The sequence below is a fragment of the Hyalella azteca genome, unplaced genomic scaffold (assembly GCF_000764305.2).
Source record: "Hyalella azteca isolate HAZT.00-mixed unplaced genomic scaffold, Hazt_2.0.2 contig11240, whole genome shotgun sequence".
Classification (NCBI taxonomy): domain Eukaryota; kingdom Metazoa; phylum Arthropoda; class Malacostraca; order Amphipoda; family Hyalellidae; genus Hyalella; species Hyalella azteca.
In genome coordinates this window covers 43,661-57,979 of record NW_025941243.1, presented here as the reverse complement: position 1 = coordinate 57,979, position 14,319 = coordinate 43,661, and the positions used below count along the sequence as shown (strand labels likewise).

The 14,319-nt window shown below is 44.4% G+C and overlaps 2 protein-coding genes across 2 annotated transcripts; one reads left to right on the top strand and one right to left on the bottom strand.

Moving 5' to 3' along the window:
• Window positions 1-2,887: 2,887 nt before the first annotated feature.
• LOC108678443 lies at window positions 2,888-4,147 on the top strand (the record flags this gene model as incomplete). The annotated part of the gene is made up of 1 exon (XM_018166863.2): window positions 2,888-4,147. A coding segment is annotated over exon 1 (1,248 nt), but the record flags the coding sequence as incomplete, so codon positions are not given.
• A 1,109-nt stretch (window positions 4,148-5,256) lies between these two features.
• LOC108678444 (dihydrolipoyllysine-residue succinyltransferase component of 2-oxoglutarate dehydrogenase complex, mitochondrial) lies at window positions 5,257-13,698 on the bottom strand. The gene is made up of 8 exons (XM_047882753.1): window positions 13,567-13,698; window positions 12,748-12,830; window positions 11,533-11,594; window positions 9,506-9,636; window positions 8,919-9,044; window positions 7,989-8,037; window positions 7,154-7,364; window positions 5,257-5,617 (listed from the first exon to the last, which is right to left on the bottom strand). The coding sequence occupies exons 1-8, from the start codon at window positions 13,696-13,698 to the stop codon at window positions 5,272-5,274; spliced, it is 1,140 nt and encodes a 379-aa protein (XP_047738709.1). The 3' UTR covers window positions 5,257-5,271.
• Window positions 13,699-14,319: the final 621 nt, after the last annotated feature.

Genomic DNA, 14,319 nt, shown 5'->3' with positions numbered 1-14,319 from the left:
AATTTTCGTCATAAATTGAATGAAAATGAAATTTTACATCAAATTAACTGTTATTAACAGATTCCAGTTAAATAAAAAAACGTTCTCTAGTCGACTTATTTAAATTAATATGCGACATTCCATTAAATCAGTTAATACTTAATAAAGATTTAGACCCATCAAGTATCTTACTGAAGATAAACTTCGTATATATACAAATGACAATTTACTTTTCCCTCCTAAATTGTTTTTTCCTTTTAGCCATAAAAATCAGCTCCCGCGGGATTAAATGCCATTAATAATCTTTAATCCATTAATTGGATAAATTAATTAAGGCAAATAATTGCATTAATAATCAATGTAACTTGATTCCTATCTCCCCTGGTACGAATAGCATTGCAAGCCCCTCCCCCTATCGGCTCAGGTAGGAATAGTGTAAGGGGTCGGGGTTAGGGTTAAACCTTCGACGGGGACAGGTTGGGGGACGCAACCTTTACACCTAAGGGGTTGGGAGTTGTAACCCCTTAACCCCCTAAGGGGTTGCAGGAGCTGTTGTCGATGCTGCTATCCTCGAGTCTCTTGGGGTTGCCAGGTTGTGTGGGGTTAAGTTGGGGTTCATTCACCGCATTCTATGTGGGGGTTCAACCCCTTTGCTGGGCCAGGATTGGTTACAGAGGAGAAGTGGGGTTGAGGGGTTCACGGGGGTTGAGTTGAGAGGTCCGCTGGGGGTGAGAGGTTTGGCTGGGGATAAGGGGTTGACAGGATGAGAAGCGTTCACTGGTACTGAGGGGTTAGCTGGGGGTTGAGGGGTTCACTGGGGCTAGGGTTGGGGGTGAGAGGAATTTATTGAAGGGGGATAATAATGTCAGGGATGGGGGGAGGGATTCCAAGTTGCGGGATGAGGGGAGACTTGTTCTTGCGCGTAGACAGGATGACGGCCTGCAGCGTAGCCTGTTACAGGAGGCCACGGGGCCTCACGGGCCTGCAGGACAAGGAGGCCATCAGCCTGCAGGACAAGAGTGGCCATCAGTGTGATGTTACCAGGGCCTATACTTTCAAAAAAGTTAAGAGATCGTAAGTTCATCAGCCAATCATTGACGGGCTTTCAAACAAAATCCACCAATCATAGACAAGAAAATAGAGCGTAAGTACTTACGTTCACTTAGCGAGTTTTGAAAGTATGGCCCCTGGCTCACTATTCTATATACGTATTTACGCACTTCACATATATTAGTAACAACTAGGTATATTAATATATTCGATTAATATATCCTATATTAATTTCCTATGGGTAGGATATGCAGATATCCTTTAATATCCTCCTATATCAAAAGGGAAGCTTAATATATGGCTAGGGAATAAAAATTATTTAGAATTAAATCATGGCCGTGACCTGGCAGCACTGGCCGTAACCTGGCAGCACTGGCCGTAACCTGGCAGCACTGGCCGTAACCTGGCAGCACTGGCCGTGACCTGTGACGTACGGTGATTACAAAAGACGTACAACAGACGTACGGTGATTACAAAAGACGTACAGCAGACGTACGGTGATTACAAAAGACGTACAACAGACGTACGGTGATTACAACAGACGTACGATGATTACAAAAATTTCTATTAATCAATAATAATACTTCTATTAATTAATTATACTTCACTGCGGCAGAATCCGTGTGCACTATGGCAATATAATTAATCATTATTATAATCACTTGCCGTCATGGCGATAAGTGTAAAGTAAACAAAAATATAACTCAGTACGGTACTCACTGCAGTGAGTGACAGAGAGCGCATTTTCTCGTCGACGAAAACGTAAAGTCACGGACGGACGGACGGACGGACGGACAGACGGACAGACGGACGGACGGACAGACAGACGGACGGACATGGCGAGCACAATAATGCATTTTCCATAAATGAGAAAATGCGCTAAAAATGATCGACACGAGTCCTCGTAAGACATATGCTGTATAAGCTGTCGGCTCAGCGTGTGAGGCAAACTCTCAGTGACACAGTGGACTCATAGTCATGGTTGGCCTATTATAAGGTTGACCCATCAGAAGCTCATTTTTGCGGATGTATGGAGTTCGTTGTTCGCCTGTGACGTCACTGATCTCAGTGACGTCACGAGCATTAACCAATCACCGAAATGCGTTCAAACCAGTCAACCAATCCGTCATGGGAATGACGGGATGGTTTACGTTATCTACGTGACGCAACAAGAAAGATTAACTGAAAGACGGAAATCCTCGTGGGTCAACCTTGTATAGTTCAACCATGGTCTGAACTACCATTATGCAGCTCTCTCAAATGTAGTGTGACGACGCTCATAAACCATTTAAGTCTGTTATTAATAATTTTCAATTAAAAGACAACGTTCAACCATGCTCATAGCTAACTTGGTCTGCTTGTTCACTTTCTGGTAAACACTTTAGGATTTGTACCTACTGTCGCACATACTCCAGAGTGGCCTGGGGCTGCATCGGCTAGAGGACGGTTGAAGATGCAAAGCATACCAAGTATGGCACTATGCCACACACTTACCTACTTGGCCATCTCTAGCCACAGGACGGTCAAAGATGCCATGCATGCCGAGTATGGCGCTCTAAGGAGGGTTGATGATGCCATGCATGCCACTATGCCACACACTTACCTGGCCATCTCTAGCCACAGGGCGGTCAAAGATGCCATGCATGCCGAGTATGGCGCTCTAAGGAGGGTTGATTATGCCATGCATGCCACTATGCCACACACTTACTTGGCCATCCCTAGCCACAGGACGGTCAAAGATGCCATGCATGCCAAGTATGGCGCTCTGAGGAGGGTTGATGATGCCATGCATGCCACTTACTTGGCCATCTCTAGCCACAGGACGGTCAAAGATGCCATGCATGCCNCGGACCAGAGATCTGTAGCATTCATGCTCGACAATAGGAAAAGAACAAAGATCAAAAACAATAAAATCCAACAATGGAGGCTTGAGCTCGCCTCGTTTAGCTACACCATCAGGTATCGGCCAGGGAAAGAGAACGTTGCCCCCGATACAATGAGTCGAGCATCTTGCTGTGCAGTTTCATTCTCGACGTCTAAATCAACGTTGAACGACATTCACGACGGCTTGTGCCATCCTGGAGTGGCAAGACTCCTGCACTTTGTTAGATCTAAAAATCTACCCTTCTCAACTGAAGACGTGAAAAGGGTCTGCTCCACGTGTAAAGTGTGTGCGATTTTGAAACCACGATTTTACCGGCCGCCGGATGAAACTCTTATCCGCGCAACTCAGCCCATGGAACGCTTGAGCATGGATTTTAAAGGCCCTCTGCCCTCCGCCACGCGCAACACGTACATGCTTACTGTGGTCGACGAATTCTCACGGTTCCCCTTTGCATTCCCTTGCCCTGACATGTCTGCAGGAACAGTTATAAAATGCCTGGAATCGTTGTTCGCACTTTTTGGCATGCCCGGCTACATTCATTCTGATCGAGGAACATCGTTCATGTCGCAGGAACTGAAAGCATATCTATCCCAAAAAGGAGTCGCGACGAGTAGAACAACCCCATATCACAGTACCGGGAATGCGCAGTGTGAGCGGTACAATGGCATAATTTGGAAGACGATCGCTCTACGTCTAGAGACTCTGAATCTACCTATAAAACATTGGGAATTAGTGTTACTGGACGCACTACACTCCATAAGGTCACTGCTAACAACGGCAACAAACTCGACTCCTCATGATCGTTTATTCAAGTTCCATAGACGATCGACTCACGGACGCTCTCTTCCATCGTGGCTGATGACTCCTGGTCCGGTCCTACTCAGACGGTACGTTCGCTCCAAAACAGAACCGTTAGTTGACGAGGTGGATTTGATAGACAGCAATCCCACCTTCGCCCACGTGAAATATCGAGACGGGAGGGAATCGACCGTGTCGGTACAAGACCTAGCGCCCTGTCCTCAACTCTCCTCTCGTCGGCTTCCAGATCCGATGACAGACAACGCAGATGTCCGTGAGCGACTAGAGCCGACTTCACCTCGTCAGGATCAAGCTCTTGATCCTCCTGGTTCATACCATCAACCTGCCTCACTGCAGGATGTCGCAGAACCTCTACCCGTGTCCCAGCAGCCTATGGAACAAGCGGATAAGGAAACGGAATTGGCTCATTCTCCCGTCCTCAGAAAATCGACAAGAATACGAAGACCCCCAGATCGCTACGGTTATTAATAAGCAAAGTAGAATATGAATGTTCGTTTGAATAGTATCCTATTTCGTTGTAAAATAAATTATTTTCAAAAATGTCCTTACCAGGTAGAAGTAAGCGAAAAATTTTAGGAGGGGTGAATGTTGTAATATAGTCCTGATTTCTATATGAATAAAGTTCATAATAAGATGACTATCTGATGTTACATGGTCAGGCTTCAATACCTATACCGTATCAGTCTCAATGTACCCGTCGAGCTGACACGTTCTAACTACCGCCGTAATGTAATGTAAGTTTTCTACCACGTACATGCTGACTTTAAATCTGCCGTTTAATTGTTTGTTGTTGTTGTTGTTATATTTGTTATGTTGATTAGTATTTAATGTCGGTTACTCTCTTTTCAGGTAACCGGACATTTGTTTGAGTAAAGCTTGAATTGCCAAGTATTACTTATTTCACAACAAAGGGCATGGGGGGTATAATGTTGGGGTACAAGGGCACGGGGGTATAATGTTGGGGTACAAGGGCACGGGGGTATAATGTTGGGGTACAAGGGCACGGGGGATTTTACGGTTTGGGTACAAGTGTCGAGGGTACAATATTGAGTACCATCAGACCATGGGGAGGTATCATGTTAAGGTAGAAGGGCAGAGGGAAGGGTAACCTACAAAAAGGTGGCAGTAACATGACACCTAATAAGCAAGCGGGATCTTTCTTCACCTCACAATAGATACAAAGGAAAGAAAAAACTTTATAATGAATGATAATATTTACACCGAAACGTTATCCAAGCCAACGAAATTTCCCAAAGAAAAAAACTTTATAATAAACGGTAATCTTGACACCGAAAATGTATTACAAACAAATTAAACTTCCCGTTACCAAGATGCGACATATCTTAGGTGTTCCTACGGACATGACACACAGTAGGTGTTCCTACGGACATGGCTCACCTTAGGTGTTACTACGGATATGGCTCACCCTAGGTGTTCCTACGGACATGACACACCTTAGGTGTTCCTACGGACATGACTCATCTTAGGTGTTCCTACGGACATGACTCACCTAGGTGTTCCTACGGACATGACTCACCCTAGGTGTTCCTACGGACATGACTCACCTTAGGTGTGGCGACAGCAACAGATATGTCAACATAGTCCCTGTAGACGACATGACTCACCTTTGGTGTGGCAACAGCAACAGATATGTCAACATAGTCCCTGTAGACGACATGACTCACCTTAGGTGTGGCGACGGCAACAGATATGTCAACATAGTCCCTGTAGACGACATCGTTGCCATCGATGACAGCGTTGACAGTCGGGATCTTGACAAGGGCGTAGGCGGAGGCCTTGACGAAGGCTGACATCAGGCCGAGCTTGACTCCGTGGCGCTTTGTCAGCTCAGCGTTGACAGACTTACGCAGCTCCATGATGTTGCTGACGACATTAATTATTGTTAATACATTAATATAATATATATTACTGATATAGTACAGGTACATTGATACATAAGCAGCTCTATAATAATGCTGATGACAACATAGATTATTATTAATATGTTGATATATTGGTATTATTATTATTGTTGATATATTATTGATACATTACGAGTACAATGATATATTTACATAAATTATTGTTAATACACTAGTTAATATAATATGATACTATACGTAATAATTATAAATATGTGTTAACATGACCATGATGTTGCTGACAACATTAATTATTGTTATTACATTAACATATTGCTACGTATTATTATAAATATTCATATATTGAGATAGGTATTGTTAGTACATTGAGACATTAACATAGAAACTATTGACAATACACTAGTTAATATAATAAATACATACACTTGTTAACATATCAATTTATACAGACACAAATAATAATTATTAATTATTATTAGTGACGAAATGCTGACCACACAACTTTATATTAATATATTGATATATACTTCTTCAGTTTTAGATAAAATGTTTTTACTTCTATTAACATATTGCAAAACCTGCAGATGTTATTTAATGAGCTTAAATCATTTATGTGGGTTCATCAATAATGCATGACTATATTTACATACATGATGTTTATGCTGTGCCTACATATTATGAGGCAACATAACACACCTCATGTCCGTGCCTACATATTATGAGGCAACATAACACACCTCATGTCCATGCCTACATATTATGAGGCCACATGACACACCTCATGTTTGGACATGAGGGGGCAACATGGTGGACATGAGGGGGCAACATGGTGGACATGAGGGGGCGACATGATGTGGACATGAGGGGGCGACATGGTGGACATGAGGGGGCGACATGGTGGACATGAGGGGGCGACATGGTGGACATGAGGGGACAATATGATGTGGATATGAGGGGGCAATATGATGTGGAGACATGGTGGACAACATGGTGGACAAAATGGACATGGCGGACAAGATGTGAATATGATAGAAAACATGGTGGACAACACGGTGGACATGAGGGGGCGACATGGTGGACATGAGAGGGCGACATGGTGGACATGAGGGAGCGACATGGTGGACATGAGGGGACAATATGATGTGGATATGGTGGGGGGAACATGATGGACATGAGGGGGCAACATGATGTGGACATGAGGGGGCGACATGGTGGACATGAGAGGGCGACATGGTGGACATGAGGGAGCGACATGGTGGACATGAGGGGGCGATATGATGTGGAAATGGTGGGGGGACCATGATGGACATGAGGGGGCAACATGATGGACATGAGGGGAACATGATGGACATGGTGGAAAACATTATGGACATGGTGGATACCATGATGGACATGGTGGACAACATGATGGACATGATGGACAGCATGATGAACATGGTGGGCAACATGATGGACATAATGGACATGAGGGGAACATGATGGACATGATGGACAACATAATGGACATGGTGGACAACATAATGGACATGATGGCAACATGATGGACATGGTGGTGGACAACATGGCGGCCAGACTCACCTTAACCTGCGCCTGCTGCAGGAAGGACGAGTGTTGGATGGCGGCCACGGGCATGGAGGACAGCGGCACCCGCGGGGAAGCTACAAATGCAGCAGGTGGTGGAACAGGTGCAGCAGGTGCAGCAGTGGCAGCAGCTGCAGCAGGTGCAGCAGCAGGTGCAGGAGCGGCAACTGCACAGGGAATGTCATGAGAAATAACTGATGTGTTCACACCTTAAAACTAAAGCCGGTAAATATTTATAATTTATTTATAGCCGGTATTTATTTATAATTACCGAATATTGATCAGTTACAGCCAGTAATTACATTGAGAGTAGTAATAATGTTAATAATAACCTGCTGTATAGGGAATGTCATGAGAAATAACTGATGTGGCCGCCCTTTAACTAAAGCAGGTAATTATATATATTTTATACACAATTATATATAAATATTTATAATTTATATATAATTACAAAGAATTTAAAAACAAAGAATAGTCCACAAAAATTCATATTTTTATAGAAAACGTTTTGGAGACCAGCCCCATTGTCAGTTCGCAGAATCCAGAATCACAAATTAATGCATTGAAAGCATAGAACGAAATTCAAAACTTAAATTTACAAATAATAGACGGAGCACAAAAAAATCTATTCAGAATTTCGGATTAATTTTTGTGGATTATTCTTTGCTTTTAAATTCTTCGTTAATTCGCGATTCAAGCAAACAAGTGAAATCAATTTTATAATTACCAAATATTGCTCAGTTACAGCCAGTAATTACAACAGTAATTAAGTTAATTATGTTGATAGTTACCTGCTGCAGGAGGCGCGGCAGCTGCAACGGCGGGGGCAGCAGCAGCAGCCTGCAAAATTCGCAATAATTAAACAAATGTACTCTTATAATATATATCTTATCTTGTATATAATCTTGATCAGCTTATTAACAGATCGGTTGTTGAAAACCTGATCGATCGTTGCCACCCTGACCGATCGTTGCCACCCTGACTGATCGTTGCCAGCCTGACTGATCGTTGCCAGCCTGACTGATCGTTGCCAGCCTGACTGATCGTTGCCAGCCTGACTGATCGTTGGCAGCCTGACTGATCGTTGGCAGCCTGACTGATCGTTGGCAGCCTGACTGATCATTGCCAGCCTGACTGATCGTTGCCAGCCTGACCGATCGTTGCCACCCTGAAAGATCGTTGCCACCCTGACCGATCGTTGCCACCCTGACCGATCGTTGCCACCCTGACCGATCGTTGCCACCCTGACCGATCGTTGCCACCCTGACCGATCGTTGTCACCCTGACCGATCGTTGCCACCTTGACCGATCGTTGCCAACCTGACCGATCGTTGCCACTCTGACCGATCGTTGTCAGCCTAACCGATTGTTGCCACCCTGACCGATCGTTGCCACCCTGACCGATGGTTGTCACCCTGACCGATCGTTGCCACCCTGACCGATCGTTGCCACCCTGACCGATCATCGTTGCCAACCTGACCGATCGTTGCCACAATGACCGATCGTTACCACCCTGACCGATCGTTGCCACCCTGACCGATCGTTGCCACCCTAAAACCCCCATGGCCCCCAGACCTGGGTGGGAGGATAGGAAGCCACTTAATGTCCCATTAATCCCCCAGTTCCCCACCTTTTGGGGGGGGGGGGTTGGGGAGCCACTTAATAGTATATTAAACCCCATGTCCCGCAAGTCCTCCCCCACCGATGCCTCTCTCCCCCACCTTGGGGGGCGGGGCGTCCCCAGGGGTGATGACGAACACCCGCGTGCCGGGGGAGACGGTGGCGCCGTCCCCCACCAGGAGCTCCGTGACCACACCCGCGCAGGGGGAGTTGATGGGGACGGTTGTCTGTAGGGGGAGGGCAGTTAGAGCTAATAATTAATAGAGTGGCGACTTATGTATCACTTGAAAAGAAATATTTGCACATACAAATCTATAATCAGAGAACTTTGTAAGTGTCACTTTGTCCAAACAGTGACGCAAATTTTGCCTTGTATATAATATTTTGACATTTTTCATCTGGTAAATGGGCGTATTAAAGCTATGCACATGCAAGTGTGTCAACATCAGGACTAAATGCCCCATTAAGTGTGTCACTATTTGGAAAAAATTACACATCAGTTTTGTCAATATTTGGGCTAAATGCCACATCAAGCGTGTCGCTATTTGGACAAAATGCCGCATTATTCAGAGTGTACCAGTCAACCCACCCACTCCCAGTAACATTTTTATTTAGAGTGTACTACATTATTATTATTATACACCCACATTATTCAGAGTGTACAAGTGAACCCACCCAGGTAACCCACCTTGTCAGTCTCGACTTCGCCCACCGTCTCATCAGCAGCCACGGCGTCGCCCACCTGCTTCACCCACCGCAGGTCTCCCTCACTGATGCTCTCTGCGAACGCCGGCACCACACCGTACTGCAGCTCTGTGCCTGGGGGAACAACTGGGGTACTGGGGGTACAGGAGGGGTACAAGGGGGCCGGCACCACTCTGCAGCTCTGTGCCTGGGGGACAACTGGGGTACTGGGGGTACAGGAGGGGTACAAGGGGGCCGGCACCACCCCGTACTGCAGCTCTGTGCCTGGAGGGTACAACTGGGGTACTGGGGGTACTGTACCTGGGGGTACAGCAGGGGTACAGAGAGGGTACAGGGTACAAGGGGGTACAAGAGAGGTACTGGGGGTACTGTGCCTGGGGGTACAGCAGAGGTATAGTGGAGGTACAGTGGGGTACAAGGGGGCTACAGGCAGGGGTACATGAGGGGTACAGTGAAGGTACCGTACAGAGGGACCAGCACCACCCTATAATGCAGGTTGGTACATGAGGGGGAGTTGGGGGTTGTTGTTTCTTGCGTCCGTCACGCTCGTCGGGAGGGAGGCTCATGTGGTGGGCGGGGGGCAGGCACCGGAAGAGGGGGGAGATAGGCGAAGGCAGGGAGGGTGGCCAGGAAAGCCGCTGCCTCCACGGGGCTGTCCCACAGTGAGGAGACGCTGAGAGACGTGGGGAAGGCGGGGCAGGTGAAGAGGTGCTGGACCGACTGGAGGGGAGCTAGGGGAGCGTCCGATCCTAGCGGAATAGGACGCCAGGGAGCTGCAGTATCCCGATCGGAGCTGGGATAGCGTCGAGCGGTAGGGGCGAGGGAGCGAGGCCTCCACTGATGCAATCGGCGGTGGCGGGGCAGCAAGTATGGCGTTTATGGCGGCAGTCGCCGCCACGCGGGAGGCGATCTCCCTGCGGAGTGACTGCTTGGCTTCTTCGTATGTCCCGGCAGGCAAGATACCATTTGCCAAGAATGGTGTGACAAGATGGCCGAACCTCGACTGGATGGAAGCTTTCATGGGGCGGTCCCCCAGTGGAGCAGAAACAATGTGGAATGAGGTGTGGGAGGGCTGGAGGGCGCTGGCGAGGAACTGGGCACAAGCCAGGTCCAGGTGAGCAGATAATGGGAGAACGCCGGTCTCCTGGTGAAGATGGGCGATCGGAACCATTTTGAGGCAGCCGGTGGCTAGTCTCAATGCAGTGTTTTGTATTATCTGCAGGCTGGCAACTGCTGTGCGTGAGACAACAGGGTACCGACGGGGAGACAGGGAGATATATGGGGTGGGGGGTAGGGGTAGAGAGATGCTGGGGTCCAAAGATGCAGGAGTCAAATGGTTTTCGAGAAGCACACAAGTTATACACTGTGAAACTTTGTTAAATAAATACAAGGGCATCCATTGGCATAGTAGAATTCTAGAAGGGTTATAAATGACCAAAAATACATAACATATTGGAAAGACCATTGCTTAACCAATCAGTCTGGAGAGGAATAAATCACAATCCTATCAACCAATCACAGTCTAGAAAGGATGACATCTCAACCAATCACAGCTGGAGAGGGATTTAACACAGCTCTGTATCACATTTAATTTAAATACGTTTAGCTCTGTATCTGCCATGTGTTTTTGGTCATTTAAACCCCGCTCTAAAATTCCACTAGGCCCACAGGGAATGGAAAATTTTTCAAGGTGTTATGCCCCAGCCTGTAATGATTTTAGTTATGCATTATGAAGAAATATGCCAAGCTTGACTGCAAATGAGTTATCAGACATTTGATACATGTATGGACATCACTAAAATATGTTGATATAAATAAAAATTTATGTAAATAAAGAAGTTTCAAAAGTAATTACATGTCCTCAGAACCTGTGTTGATATAAATAAAAATTTATGTGAAGAAAGAACTTTCAGGAGTAACTACATGTCCTTGGAACCTGTGTTGATATAAATAAAAATTTATGTGAATAAATTACTTTCAAAAGATATCACCGGTATGTATTATGCTCACATAAAATTGATGTTGAGTGCAGGAGACGCGTGCTCGCCTCCATAGCCATGCTGCTGGAAGGCCTGCAAATATACCAAATAATAAGCCAGTGCTCCGGTATTACATGCACTATACATGATATACAATAAAAATAAAAGATAATATAAATAGATTATCAGGAATATTTAATGCAGTGATGAGCATACAATTAGATTTGTTTCAATTTTAATTATGTTTGAAAATTCAACTAAAAAAATAATGTGAAGTTCCACACCACACCTCCAAATCTACACATAGCAGTTTCATTTGCTTATATAGTAGTATGCAATTTATGAAAATTATGCATATATTATGCAATTAGCCGCTTTAGTGGCCATTTATGATCACTTCAAACCTCCTGCCCAAAGAGATACTACAGCCCCGAGTTTGTGTTTGAGGTCAAGCCTCCGCCAATAATCTGACCATTGTTCTTTATACGACATGACACTCTACAATGCTCAAAAATAAAAATATGCAAATTTAAAGACAATTTTTGAATTGAGCTACAGAATTATGCACTTAAATTGATCGAATTGAATTAAATTGAAGTAGATTGTTACCCCACATTTTTATGCTTACATTTAAATAACTAATGACAATATTTAATGAATTCTTACAGTGTGATTTACTACTCCTACCATCTACAAAATTTTGAAATACATATACAATTGTATAGATCGTATAATAGTTCATACTTTCTCATACTGCTTTCAGAAATGTAAACTTTTGTACATCTCTACGCTTACCCACAAAAGGGTTAAGATAGCCAACCTTTCTTTTTAAACTAAATGCAGGAATGAAGGCAAATAATAAATATCCCACATCTTCTTTTCCGGATGCCTACACAAACTAATAGGTAATTGGTGTCAATCCATCACCCCAGTATGGAACATTACTATAATTTCAAGGAGGAAATTTAACATATATATTTTATCTGGTATAGGTAAGAAAAAATATAACTCAGTACTCACTGCAGTGAGTGACAGAGAGCGCATTTTCTCGTCGGCGAAAACTTGAAGTAACAGACGGACGGACGGACAGAGGGGCGGACAGGGCAAGCACAATAGTGCATTTATTTTCTAAATGAGAAAAAACACTAAAAAGGCTTTATTTTATCTAGGAACAGGTACCTATAGGTAATATGTATAGGTAAGAAAAGAGCAAACCTTAGAAGGCTGTGAAGCAGAAGCTACTGACCATGTGTGGTGTAAAGCAGGGGGAGCAGGCACTGCGTGAGACACGCACACCAGCGGCTGAGCACGCACCATGCACACGCCTGCCTGCAAAACAAACATTATATTCATCAACACTTCAAGTAATACAGGAAGTGCACAAAGTATTACACAGTGCTAGACAGAGCTACACATTTAACCTTTTCAAAACTGGCAGGACTTCTTGGATCCAAGCCATTAGGTACAAAAAGCATTGATGGCAAATGTATCCAAGATCAAAAGGTTAAGTTAAATCAATGAAAATGATTGTTTAAGGAAACATATGATCAATTAAAAAATAAGTCTGGTAATTATACATAACCTGGAAATTGTAAAATGTTAACTGGAATCTTATGGACAAAAATATTGTGGGAGGTTCTATCAGCTCCCAACAAAATTTGGATAATATCATTTTGTGAACACTGCTATAGTATAAAAATAATGTGTAATTGATATACCTAATTTGTATTTAATATTGAGAAAATTAAAATATTTACATTGAAAGTCAATTACCCTATAATCTATTTCAATGCCTAATGCATGGTTTGCTGGCAAGTCATGGGTGCCCAAACAGAAAACTAAATGTATTACCATCCTATATATATATGATGTGATAAGTTCCATAGACGATCGACTCACGGACGCTCTCTTCCATCGTGGCTGATGACTCCTGGTCCGGTCCTACTCAGACGGTACGTTCGCTCCAAAACAGAACCGTTAGTTGACGAGGTGGATTTGATAGACAGCAATCCCACCTTCGCCCACGTGAAATATCGAGACGGGAGGGAATCGACCGTGTCGGTACAAGACCTAGCGCCCTGTCCTCAACTCTCCTCTCGTCGGCTTCCAGATCCGATGACAGACAACGCAGATGTCCGTGAGCGACTAGAGCCGACTTCACCTCGTCAGGATCAAGCTCTTGATCCTCCTGGTTCATACCATCAACCTGCCTCACTGCAGGATGTCGCAGAACCTCTACCCGTGTCCCAGCAGCCTATGGAACAAGCGGATAAGGAAACGGAATTGGCCCATTCTCCCGTCCTCAGAAAATCGACAAGAATACGAAGACCCCCAGATCGCTACGGTTATTAATAAGCAAAGTAGAATATGAATGTTCGTTTGAATAGTATCCTATTTCGTTGTAAAATAAATTATTTTCAAAATGTCCTTACCAGGTAGAAGTAAGCGAAAAATTTTAGGAGGGGTGAATGTTGTAATATAGTCCTGATTTCTATATGAATAAAGTTCATAATAAGATGACTATCTGATGTTACATGGTCAGGCTTCAATACCTATACCGTATCAGTCTCAATGTACCCGTCGAGCTGACACGTTCTAACTACCGCCGTAATGTAATGTAAGTTTTCTACCACGTACATGCTGACTTTAAATCTGCCGTTTAATTGTTTGTTGCTGTTATATTTGTTATGTTGATTAGTATTTGATGTCGGTTACTCTCTTTTCAGGTAACCGGACATTTGTTTGAGTAAAGCTTGAATTGCCAAGTATTACTTATTTCACAACATTCAACTAACATGCGCGGGTTATGCGTGGTCGA